This window comes from Salmo salar, chromosome 24 (genome assembly GCF_965601325.2).
Source record: "Salmo salar chromosome 24, fSalSal1, whole genome shotgun sequence".
NCBI lineage: Eukaryota > Metazoa > Chordata > Actinopteri > Salmoniformes > Salmonidae > Salmo > Salmo salar.
Window position 1 is genome coordinate 17,482,418 of NC_138314.1, and position 13,680 is coordinate 17,496,097.

A 13,680-nucleotide genomic window follows, 5' to 3' on the forward strand; every position below is an offset into this window, starting at 1 on the left:
AGGTAGTTCCAGTACGGGAGGTCTGCAGCCTCTACGTTAGAAGGACACACATGTCAACTAAGCCAACCTCGGCGTGAGCTATGGTATGAACTGGTATGAACTTTGAGCTTATTCACTACAGAAGTGCTACTTCCTAGCCGTTGAGTTAGCAGCGGCCGCTGTGGACGTGGGCTAGGAAAGGACGGACGACGGATCCAGTCTAACAGACGGACGAAGATACCACCACGTATCCAATTTACCACCAGAGACATTCTTCCGAGTAACAGGAAGATCTGTTGGCCAACCCGGCCAGCATCTACGACCAATCTACCGAAGCGCAGCTCAGAGTAAATATTTATTGCATTTTCCTTTTCCAAATGGGCGGTAATTTAGAATGCATAAGATAATGTATTTACGATAGCATAGCTGCTGTTTCTGTGTTCCTAAATCTTCCCGCTCTTTCATTCAAGCCCAACCCCCTTTCCTTTGTGTAACCAGCTTTCATACAGGTTCCGTTCACCAGGGGTGAATTCTGTATGACATCATTGTATTCTGTGTATTTGTAATTCTGTGTGATTAGTTAGGTATTTAGTAAATAAATAATTAAACCCAATTTTGTATTGCTGATTCAACTTGTTAGCCAGGGTTCGTGAAGATAGCCAAGAATTTACAACTTTCATTATGAGACTGAAAATAAGATAAGGGTTAATATTGACTGCTATCGATGTAAAATATTACTAAGTATTTTAAGAGTTTATTCGGAAGATAACGGCTCTATAAATGTTCTTCCGTGGTGCCCCGACTTTCTAGTTAATTACATTTACATGATTAGCTTAATCAGGTAATATTAATTACAGAGAAATCATTTTATAAGTTAGCATGTCATATCACTTAATTCGGCATAGCCAAAGACACGACACATGCAAATAGCGTCAGCCTGAAAATTGTTGTCCCCCCCAGGCCCCTTGAAAAGTCTGAGGCTCCCTAGTTGAGAATCACTGTTGTAGTGTAAGTATGCAATACATTTTCTTTGGTATACCTTCCCAATCTGCTTTTTTAGTTAAATTGGAGCATCTTACGCCATGACTGTAATTGCTGCTAAGTCATATGGCTAAAAATATAAACACCCAAGCGTTCTCTGCTCTCATTGCTTATGACAGAAATTAGAATGACCAAGAATTCTAACTCAAGGCACATCTGTAATGTAAAATGACTTTGTATTTTACTAACAGGACATCAGTGGTGAAAGGTGTCTGACTCATTAGAATTACATCAGTAAAATGCACAGAGGTCATTGACCCCCCGAAATATCCATAGAGGTAGAAATAAAAGAGGAGAACATAAGTTACTGGAGAATATAGAAGTTACTGTACTTCCACTGGTTACTGTTTGTACTAGAGAACATACGGCTGAATAACTTTGGGTACAGTCTGACTAAGATGTGTAGTCTGAAAGACATGATTCAACTACTGACAATATAAACATGTGTTGATATCATTTTGGGAATGAGGAGGCAGGGAATAGTCTTTTTATTTGTATTGCTGTTAACAAAACTCCCTCTGCACTCACAAAGGTGTATGTCTGACGTATCACAAGGTACCTGCAATTCCTCATCATTGTTAGTATCATCTGTGCCTGGGTTTTCCCAATGAGGTTGGGTTTCATTGATAATGACATTAGGTTTCTCTTTCCTTTCTGGTGTTTGACATATCTTTGTTGAAAAATAGGGAATTCTCTAGAATGATAGGGAATGATCTAGAACCTGGTTCAATGATAGGGAATGATCTAGAATAGGGTTCGGGAAAAGGCGGACTGCGGGCCAACAGGCGGACCCCCCAAAGTTTCTGGTCAAAAAAAGACTACAATCACCAGGAACTATGCAGAAATCTGTTCACCAAGTACTTCCACGAACAGAAAACTAGATGTGATCGTGTTTCAATGTAATCAAAGTATGAAATTATTTCTATTTTTAAATACAATCTAATTTTTGGCTCGTTGTAGTCAATTTGCAGTGTACAAATTATTATAATTATGTTCTGGCATCTGGATCATCCCCTCCGACAAAAATCGACCGGTGGCTGAATCTATATAGTTGCCTACCCCGGTTTAGAATAATGAATTATATGGAATGGTCTAGAGCAGGGGTGTCAAACTCATTTTACCCCTAAGGCCGCATTCGGTCTTCAATGACGTCTGGAGGGCGGTACTGACGTCTAAAGAAAAATATTTCCTTGCCTCAAAATTATGAATTGTCGATGCTCCCCGGCTGTCTAGCGATTATTAGAGAGCTGGACAGACAGTAAAAAAACTGTAGTTTCATTTTTAGTCACCGGCGGGCCGGATTGGAACCCCTCGCGGTCCGAATGTTTGACACCCCTGAGCTAGAGTGATCTTTGTGAATTTCAGTGTGATATGCATCAATTAAATCAAAATTGGGAATACTTTGAATGGGGGCAAGTTGTCATTGGGAAATATCAAAGAAACAATTTATTGCACTCAACTTTCTGCAAACAGCAGCCGACTATATCATTATTTTATAATGGAAACCGAAACCTGCGAGGCAGCGAGGGAAAAACGAATCTCAATTTGAGGGGCGGGGCGGGGCAGATCAGATGTTAAATAGACTGCTCAGATGTACACTGACAGAGCTATCATCATCTTTCATCGGATGAGTTTCAATTGTCAGCATACGGATTTACCAACAGTATTTCTTAAAACAAACTTGCAAGACTTCACAACAACTCCTCAACAATATCTACTGAACATGTAAGTCATTTTCTATTATTAAGCTACAACAGGCCTATCTTACAGAAATGTACTGGAGAAAAAAGCTTAACAGCATATCAAGCAAATTATCTTATAATTTGTTAGTTATTACAATGGGCTGAACAAATGGTAATGTTAAAGCCTGTAGGTAAATATAAAAGTTATAATGCATTGTACAGTATAACTTGTCATGAGTGTGTATGACTCCCTTATGTCTTTCAATCATCTCATAATGATTCTCATTATATACCAGCCAGTTGAGTCAGCTGAAATGTTGGCTAGAGACAAAACATTACATATTGTTAGCCTTATTATAAGGATCATACATGCTTTTAACAAGTTATAAAGCATTACACCTGTGTTACTAAATGAATTCATTCAAAACATTGAGCTATGCTAATGTAAGGCCAAATAAATAATACATTACATCCTCTTTCAGATATCTATCATGGAACTCACTATAACACTTTTGAACGGGAACTCACTTCCCCTGACAGTTCAGCCACACACCACTGTGGGGTCTCTCAAGAGTTTGATTGAAGAACACTTTAAAGTGGCCACAACAAAGCAGAGGCTGTTAGGTGTCAATGGGAGCAACATCAGTCTCAGCGATGATTCAAAAACTTTGAGCGACTACGGCCTGCATTCAGGATCTAAAGTGATGGTGCTGATTACGGAGCCCGCTCCTATCCAGGTGTTCCTGAAAAACGAAAAGGGCCAGACACACACATATGATGTGGTGCCTGGTGAGACTGTAACCCAGTTCAAAGCCAAGGTACAAAACAAGGAGGGAGTCCCTGCCAACCAACAGAGGCTGATTCATGAGGGTAGGCAGCTCGAGGATTGCCAGACGCTGGAGTACTACAACATCAGAAATCAAAGCACCATCCATCTGACGCTCCGTCTAAGGGGAGGCTGAAGAAACCCAGTATCGACCTGAAACCACCTGTCACATGAAGCCCTTAACTTATTATGCATTCCATGTCTATAGAGAAAAAGCAATCAATCTTGAACAAAAATGTGAATTGTTCTACATTTGTATTCAATTGTAAACATTAAATTAAGCATGGCTGATATAGGCATATATTAATGAGATTGTTATCAAGTAATAAACATGTATAAAACTATAACTGTCAACCATCATTGTCACGGCTCCAACTCAAAAGAAAAGATAAAGCAACATAAGGAACTGGTCAGTTTCTTGTCCATTGTGCTATTGCTCCCTTATTTGACATGATAGAGACAAAGCAGTAACATTTACAGTTGAGTTGACTCAAACTGAGACAAGGCAGTCCACATGGGGAAACTACAGGCCGGCCTTGTCAGCAATATACACAATGTTTCATGGTCTGATGAAAATCCTAAACGTTGCATGTTCAGATGGTTTTAAATGAGTTTGATTCAAGGCCGAAACAGTTACTAGTATTCATTTCCTACAGCACATTTGCTTTGCTTCGTCTTAAATTATATAAATATAAATATGTATCTATGAAGAATAGGTAACATGTATTTACCATCGCTCAAACCAAAATACACATTGGCACAAAGGAAGCATACTCAAGTGTTTCAATTAATTCAATATTTTAAATATCAGTAAGAATACAATTAAGACTTATTATTTCAGTTCTAAGTTATTTTGCATGTGAGCAACACAATGAATGTGTTAGGATTTCATTAGTGTAGCACCTTGTGTAGCATTTGACCGAAGTCCTAAGCACCACCCCAGTTAATTTGCCTGGTTGTACCAGACTGCTGCACTGGCATTCACAGGCCAGCCCTTGTAACATTATGTAACTCCTGAGGCACACACACACACACACACACACACGGTGCCCTCTTCATTCAGTAATTTGGGAGAATGTCTTTGGAGGCTTCACTTCCTCACAGATGCAAGGTAAGCATTCCAAAATAATGCCACCAATGTGGTAAACAGCACTTGAAACTGAAAACACAAAAACACAGATTGGCAACAGAGCACCACGATACATTCCAAATGTATGCATCCTTGAATGAAAAGCCAATGAGAATTGCTCACCTGTATAGGCACTACTATTCACTTTGTCCTGGAGTTTGCCCACCTCTTATCCTAAAACAGCATTTGAATGTATTAAAATGAATGTACAGGCATGACAATAGTTGTCTGTGCCCAATAATGTTTGTACCATGTTTTGTGCTGCTACCATGTTGTGCTGCTGCCATGTTGTGTTGATACCATGCTGTGTTTTCATGTGTTGCTGCCATGCTATGTTGTTGTCTTAGGTCTCTCTTTATGTAGTGTTGTGGTGTCTCTCTTGTCGTGATGTGTGTTTTGTGCTATATTTTTATTTACTTTTTAATCCCAGCCCCAGTCCCCGCAGGTGGACTTTTGCCTTTTGGTAGGGCGTCATTGTAAATCAATCAACAAATCAAATGTATTTATAAAGCCCTTTTTACATCAGCCGATGTCACAAAGTACTATACAGAAACCCAGCCTCAAACCTCAAACAGCAAGCAATGCAGATGTATAAGCACGGCGGCTAGGAAAAACTCCCTAGAAAGGCAGGAACCAAGGAAGAAACCTAGAGAGGAATCAGGCTCTGAGGGGCAGCCAGTCCTATTCTGGCTGTGCCGGGTTGAGATTATAACAGTACATGGCTAGGCGCACGGGATGGAAGAGAACCAGTAAGCCAGTGACTCAGCCCCCGTAATAGGTTTAGAGGCAGAGAATCCCGGTGGAGAGAGGGGAACCCGCCATGCAGAGACAGCAAGGGCGCTTTGTCGTTCCAGTGCCTTTCCGTTCACTTTCACACCCCTGGGCCAGACTACACTCAATCATAGGACCTACTGAAAAGATGAGCCTTCAATAAAGACTTAAAGGTCAAGACAGAGTCTGCGTCTCTCACACAGATAGGCAGACAATTCCAAAAAATGGAGCTCTATACGAGAAGTTTCTACCTCCAGCTGTTTGCTTAGAAATTCTAGGGACAATAAGGAGGCCTGCATCTTGTGACCATAGCGTACGTATAGGTATGTACAGCAGGACCAAATCGGAAAAATAGCTAGGAGCAAGCCCATGTAATGCTTTGTAGGTTAGCAGTAGAATTTGTTCTTAAGTGACTTGTCCAGTTAAATAAAGGTTAAATAAATAAACAATAGTCTGGATTGTAAAGTAATTCATTAACCACTAACGGAAATGAACTGTCAGAGAAGTACTGCATAATTTCACTAGGGCCAATGTAAACTGACAGACTAATAAGCAATCCCTGCTTAAAATTTGAACCACACAGAGTAATACCAATTCTGGTGGTTATCGGATCCAAGCAGTGAGAGTTAATTCAGGTGTATGGTGCAGGAGAGTTGTTAAGGGGGCAGCTGACTAACCTCTTGGATGTCCATAACACAAAAGAAAACCAGCAGGTATGCAGGGGCGAAGATAAGGCGATCCAAGAGGAAGCGTTTAACCATGCAGTAGGGAACAGTGGAAGGCATCACACCTCCATAAGTTGGTAAAAGTAATGAGCAACCTGAAAAAAACAAGGCAAATATCATGGCTGTGTTCAATTTACAGTAAATTGCAATAGATTACATTGTAACAAGAAACAACCTTAATGAAGTGATTTGGACATGACTTTAATCACTATTATTTATTTGACTTTTATTTAACTAGGCAAGTCAGTTAAGAACAAATTCTTATTTACAATGACGGCCTACCCCGGCCAAAGCATAACCCGAACGACGCTGGGCCAATTGTGCGCCCCCCTATGATACAGCCTGGAATCAAACCAGGGTTTGTAGTGACACCTCTAGCACTGAGATGCAGTGCTTTAGACCACTGCACCACTCGGGAGCATCTCAATGACCACTCATAAATGGCAAAGCGGGCAGGTCCTGAAATGTCAATCTCCTTCACTGGGGACCCTTCTTTGGCCTTTCGTTTTGCTTCCAATGCTTGAGATAGAAGACTTCCCAAGGCCGAGAGAATGCCACTGAAAAACACGTAGACAGTTTATTTGTTGTCATGGTGGTGGTCAGAGTTGAAGAAAGTTTTCTTTAAGTGAATTCAAACAACGTAACTATGATAAAAGCAACTGTTGTCAGGAAAGACAAGGGGGGTTCTCAGAGCAGAGGCTGATTGATTGAAAAGACAGAGAGAAAGGTGGAAAGATCTTGGCAAAGGGCACATTTACCTTGGCATAGTTTGCAAATCAAAGTAACCCCATACTCTTACGAGTCAACCACAAACAGGGTTGGGGTGTAATTGATTACATGTAAACTGAAAATACAGATAGTTTTGAAAAACTACATGATTACTTCTCGGATTACTTTGAAATTCAGAAAGGACGTTAGAAAAAAATACATTATGAAACCTTTATTTTCTCAATGACAGTCAATTTAACATTGAAAAAAAGATGCATGTTGGGCCTCCTGAGTGGCGCAGTGGTCTAAGGCACTGCATCGCAGTGTTGCGGCGTCACTACAGCCTGGGATCGAACCCAGGCTGTGTGACAACTGGATGTGACCGTGAGTAACATATGGCGGTGCACAATCGGCCCAGCGTCGTCCGGGTTAATGGAGGGTTTGGCCGAGGGGGCTTTACCTGGCTCATCGTGCTCTAGCGACTCCTTGTGGTGGGCCTGGCGCCTGCAGGCTGACTTCAGTCATCAGTTGAACGGTGTTTCCTCCGACACATTGGTGTGGCTGGCTTCCGGGTTAAGCAGGTGGGTGTTAAGAAGCACGGCTTGGCGGGTCATGTTTCGGAGGCAAACACTCTACATGAAAACTCAGAAGGACAGACAGGGTCTCCTCAGTCTCGCGCTCCCCTCCGGGTCTGCGTCTCATCAAACGACGTGCATCACAGACACCGGGGGATCCTCAAATGCAGTCGATCCACCTCAACACAACCCCTGTTATCATTCCTTTCGGCTGCGCTCTGCTCCGGAGAGAAAAGCAGGCCACAGCTCTCGTTCCGAGTCAGGAAACGCGAGTCCACTTCTGGATACTTTGACCGAATTCACAGAACCCAACTTCCTCTTCACCCAGCCTGATTCCACAAACGGATCGGCCAAAAGGCATGGATCCACTTTCTCCATGAATCATACTCCTACCGGGCAGAGTCATCTCAGGCAATTTCCTGATCATTGGTGTGAGACTCGGAAGCCTTCACCTCACCTGTCGGCGCAGGTTTTTCCTCTTCACTTCTGTTAGGTTCAATTTGAGAGAGTTCACTATCCGTCGACTGCTCAGGGTTTTCAGGAGCGGAACATGGCATTATCTCTCCTGTACTTGACTCAGAAGAAAGTACTCTGCTTGTATTTCGCAGATGTCGGTTTGGGTTTGAACCTCGCACCCTTCTTTTTGCCTCACATCACCTAGTCATTTGCCATCTTGCCTTCTTCCAGTCGTCATTCTCAAAGGTTACATCCGTTTCCAAAACACTGCCTCCATCATCTACCGGCTGCATGTCATGTTTTGTATTTCAAATAGTACCAAACTAAAACTTATTTTGGTTTGATTGTTTTTAGTTTTTGTTTCTTGAGGCCTGTCATGTGTCATGACGTTGGCCTGTGGGTAAGGTTTATGACCCCCCCCATAAATACCTTTCTCCCTTCCCCTCTCTTACTGACCCTACTGAAGGACTGCTGTCCTGTTAAATATAGAGAGTCTGGGAACATCAAACAAATGGGGAAAGGAACCATATTTTGGTAATAAAACCAGTTGGAAATATGCTTGATAACGTAATGAGTATGTATGTCAGTTCGCTTGTCACCTTAGACATTATGACTGATGACAGGACGACATAAACGGTACCTGAGAAAGTATACACTCTCTAGTTATCAGAGTAACATGGAATTGTTATGCAATTGAAATGTTTGATATTGAAATTGTTTGTTAGGAGATTAAATGTAATTTTAGCTTCCAAATGAGAGAATTGGGTTTTCATAAGGAAAATGCCCTGCTTGATCAGTGGCCCACCCCTGTGAAGAGACAGGGGTTATAAACGATGAAACACATCCTTCCCCCGCTCCACTATATAAGCCTTTGACGAAAAGATAACCAGGTAGTTCCAGTACGGGAGGTCTGCAGCCTCTACGTTAGAAGGACACACATGTCAACTAAGCCAACCTCGGCGTGAGCTATGGTATGAACTGGTATGAACTTTGAGCTTATTCACTACAGAAGTGCTACTTCCTAGCCGTTGAGTTAGCAGCGGCCGCTGTGGACGTGGGCTAGGAAAGGACGGACGACGGATCCAGTCTAACAGACGGACGAAGATACCACCACGTATCCAATTTACCACCAGAGACATTCTTCCGAGTAACAGGAAGATCTGTTGGCCAACCCGGCCAGCATCTACGACCAATCTACCGAAGCGCAGCTCAGAGTAAATATTTATTGCATTTTCCTTTTCCAAATGGGCGGTAATTTAGAATGCATAAGATAATGTATTTACGATAGCATAGCTGCTGTTTCTGTGTTCCTAAATCTTCCCGCTCTTTCATTCAAGCCCAACCCCCTTTCCTTTGTGTAACCAGCTTTCATACAGGTTCCGTTCACCAGGGGTGAATTCTGTATGACATCATTGTATTCTGTGTATTTGTAATTCTGTGTGATTAGTTAGGTATTTAGTAAATAAATAATTAAACCCAATTTTGTATTGCTGATTCAACTTGTTAGCCAGGGTTCGTGAAGATAGCCAAGAATTTACAACTTTCATTATGAGACTGAAAATAAGATAAGGGTTAATATTGACTGCTATCGATGTAAAATATTACTAAGTATTTTAAGAGTTTATTCGGAAGATAACGGCTCTATAAATGTTCTTCCGTGGTGCCCCGACTTTCTAGTTAATTACATTTACATGATTAGCTTAATCAGGTAATATTAATTACAGAGAAATCATTTTATAAGTTAGCATGTCATATCACTTAATTCGGCATAGCCAAAGACACGACACATGCAAATAGCGTCAGCCTGAAAATTGTTGTCCCCCCCAGGCCCCTTGAAAAGTCTGAGGCTCCCTAGTTGAGAATCACTGTTGTAGTGTAAGTATGCAATACATTTTCTTTGGTATACCTTCCCAATCTGCTTTTTTAGTTAAATTGGAGCATCTTACGCCATGACTGTAATTGCTGCTAAGTCATATGGCTAAAAATATAAACACCCAAGCGTTCTCTGCTCTCATTGCTTATGACAGAAATTAGAATGACCAAGAATTCTAACTCAAGGCACATCTGTAATGTAAAATGACTTTGTATTTTACTAACAGGACATCAGTGGTGAAAGGTGTCTGACTCATTAGAATTACATCAGTAAAATGCACAGAGGTCATTGACCCCTGGAAATATCCATAGAGGTAGAAATAAAAGAGGAGAACATAAGTTACTGGAGAATATAGAAGTTACTGTACTTCCACTGGTTACTGTTTGTACTAGAGAACATACGGCTGAATAACTTTGGGTACAGTCTGACTAAGATGTGTAGTCTGAAAGACATGATTCAACTACTGACAATATAAACATGTGTTGATATCATTTTGGGAATGATGAGGCAGGGAATAGTCTTTTTATTTGTATTGCTGTTAACAAAACTCCCTCTGCACTCACAAAGGTGTATGTCTGACGTATCACAAGGTACCTGCAATTCCTCATCATTGTTAGTATCATCTGTGCCTGGGTTTTCCCAATGAGGTTGGGTTTCATTGATAATGACATTAGGTTTCTCTTTCCTTTCTGGTGTTTGACATATCTTTGTTGAAAAATAGGGAATTCTCTAGAATGATAGGGAATGATCTAGAACCTGGTTCAATGATAGGGAATGATCTAGAATAGGGTTCGGGAAAAGGCGGACTGCGGGCCAACAGGCGGACCCCCCAAAGTTTCTGGTCAAAAAAAGACTACAATCACCAGGAACTATGCAGAAATCTGTTCACCAAGTACTTCCACGAACAGAAAACTAGATGTGATCGTGTTTCAATGTAATCAAAGTATGAAATTATTTCTATTTTTAAATACAATCTAATTTTTGGCTCGTTGTAGTCAATTTGCAGTGTACAAATTATTATAATTATGTTCTGGCATCTGGATCATCCCCTCCGACAAAAATCGACCGGTGGCTGAATCTATATAGTTGCCTACCCCGGTTTAGAATAATGAATTATATGGGATGGTCTAGAGCAGGGGTGTCAAACTCATTTTACCCCTAAGGCCGCATTCGGTCTTCAATGACGTCTGGAGGGCGGTACTGACGTCTAAAGAAAAATATTTCCTTGCCTCAAAATTATGAATTGTCGATGCTCCCCGGCTGTCTAGCGATTATTAGAGAGCTGGACAGACAGTCAAGAAACTGTAGTTTCATTTTTAGTCACCGGCGGGCCGGATTGGAACCCCTCGCGGTCCGAATGTTTGACACCCCTGAGCTAGAGTGATCTTTGTGAATTTCAGTGTGATATGCATCAATTAAATCAAAATTGGGAATACTTTGAATGGGGGCAAGTTGTCATTGGGAAATATCAAAGAAACAATTTATTGCACTCAACTTTCTGCAAACAGCAGCCGACTATATCATTATTTTATAATGGAAACCGAAACCTGCGAGGCAGCGAGGGAAAAACGAATCTCAATTTGAGGGGCGGGGCGGGGCAGATCAGATGTTAAATAGACTGCTCAGATGTACACTGACAGAGCTATCATCATCTTTCATCGGATGAGTTTCAATTGTCAGCATACGGATTTACCAACAGTATTTCTTAAAACAAACTTGCAAGACTTCACAACAACTCCTCAACAATATCTACTGAACATGTAAGTCATTTTCTATTATTAAGCTACAACAGGCCTATCTTACAGAAATGTACTGGAGAAAAAAGCTTAACAGCATATCAAGCAAATTATCTTATAATTTGTTAGTTATTACAATGGGCTGAACAAATGGTAATGTTAAAGCCTGTAGGTAAATATAAAAGTTATAATGCATTGTACAGTATAACTTGTCATGAGTGTGTATGACTCCCTTATGTCTTTCAATCATCTCATAATGATTCTCATTATATACCAGCCAGTTGAGTCAGCTGAAATGTTGGCTAGAGACAAAACATTACATATTGTTAGCCTTATTATAAGGATCATACATGCTTTTAACAAGTTATAAAGCATTACACCTGTGTTACTAAATGAATTCATTCAAAACATTGAGCTATGCTAATGTAAGGCCAAATAAATAATACATTACATCCTCTTTCAGATATCTATCATGGAACTCACTATAACACTTTTGAACGGGAACTCACTTCCCCTGACAGTTCAGCCACACACCACTGTGGGGTCTCTCAAGAGTTTGATTGAAGAACACTTTAAAGTGGCCACAACAAAGCAGAGGCTGTTAGGTGTCAATGGGAGCAACATCAGTCTCAGCGATGATTCAAAAACTTTGAGCGACTACGGCCTGCATTCAGGATCTAAAGTGATGGTGCTGATTACGGAGCCCGCTCCTATCCAGGTGTTCCTGAAAAACGAAAAGGGCCAGACACACACATATGATGTGGTGCCTGGTGAGACTGTAACCCAGTTCAAAGCCAAGGTACAAAACAAGGAGGGAGTCCCTGCCAACCAACAGAGGCTGATTCATGAGGGTAGGCAGCTCGAGGATTGCCAGACGCTGGAGTACTACAACATCAGAAATCAAAGCACCATCCATCTGACGCTCCGTCTAAGGGGAGGCTGAAGAAACCCAGTATCGACCTGAAACCACCTGTCACATGAAGCCCTTAACTTATTATACATTCCATGTCTATAGAGAAAAAGCAATCAATCTTGAACAAAAATGTGAATTGTTCTACATTTGTATTCAATTGTAAACATTAAATTAAGCATGGCTGATATAGGCATATATTAATGAGATTGTTATCAAGTAATAAACATGTATAAAACTATAACTGTCAACCATCATTGTCACGGCTCTAACTCAAAAGAAAAGATAAAGCAACATAAGGTACTGGTCAGTTTCTTGTCCATTGTGCTATTGCTCCCTTATTTGACATGATAGAGACAGAGCAGTAACATTTACAGTTGAGTTGACTCAAACTGAGACAAGGCAGTCCACATGGGGAAACTACAGGCCGGCCTTGTCAGCAATATACACAATGTTTCATGGTCTGATGAAAATCCTAAACGTTGCATGTTCAGATGGTTTTAAATGAGTTTGATTCAAGGCCGAAACAGTTACTAGTATTCATTTCCTACAGCACATTTGCTTTGCTTCGTCTTAAATTATACAAATATAAATGTGTATCTATGAAGAATAGGTAACATGTATTTACCATTGCTCAAACCAAAATACACATTGGGACAAAGGAAGCTTACTCATGTGTTTCAATTCATTCAATACCTTGTGTAGCATTTGACTGAAGTCCTAATCACCACCCCAGTTAATTTGCCTTGTTGTACCAGCTTGCTGCACTGGTATTCACAGGCTGAAAAGACAGAGAGAAAAGTGTAAAGATCTTGGCAAAGGACACATTTACCTTGGCATAGTCTGCAAATCTAAGTAACCCCATACTCTTACGAGTCAACCACAAACAGGGTTGGGGTGTAATTGATTACATGTAAACTGAAAATACAGATACTTTTGAAAAACTACATGATTACTTCTCGGATTACTTTGAAATTCAGAAAGGACGTTAGAAAAAAAAAAACATTATGAAACCTTTATTTTCTCAATGACATTCAATTTAATATTGAAAAAAGATGCATGTTGGGCCTCCTTTTGTACTAGTTCTTATTTCATCAACACTGTCAAGTACGAGTATATTAAGGTCATAATATTGTAGAGAACAATGTAATTATTAATTATATGTAATTTATAATGACAAAGGTCAAAGAAAACTACGTTTTGACATTAATTTCGTAGCACACTCTTGATTGCCCCGTTTTTCTCTACGTCATTGTTAAGCAGTGAGTG

At 40.6% G+C, this 13,680-nt stretch overlaps 2 protein-coding genes across 2 annotated transcripts; both read left to right on the forward strand.

The window, feature by feature from the left end:
• The first annotated feature begins 2,325 nt into the window (after positions 1 to 2,325).
• LOC123723891 (polyubiquitin-like) lies at positions 2,326 to 3,882 on the forward strand. The gene is made up of 2 exons (XM_045706719.2): positions 2,326 to 2,745; positions 3,185 to 3,882. The coding sequence occupies exon 2, from the start codon at positions 3,194 to 3,196 to the stop codon at positions 3,662 to 3,664; it is 471 nt and encodes a 156-aa protein (XP_045562675.1). The 5' UTR covers positions 2,326 to 2,745; positions 3,185 to 3,193; the 3' UTR covers positions 3,665 to 3,882.
• A 7,223-nt stretch (positions 3,883 to 11,105) lies between these two features.
• LOC123730400 (polyubiquitin) lies at positions 11,106 to 12,655 on the forward strand. Its single transcript, XM_045706894.2, has 2 exons — positions 11,106 to 11,525; positions 11,965 to 12,655. Exon 2 carries the CDS (start codon positions 11,974 to 11,976, stop codon positions 12,442 to 12,444), a length of 471 nt encoding a protein of 156 aa, XP_045562850.1. The 5' UTR covers positions 11,106 to 11,525; positions 11,965 to 11,973; the 3' UTR covers positions 12,445 to 12,655.
• Positions 12,656 to 13,680: the final 1,025 nt, after the last annotated feature.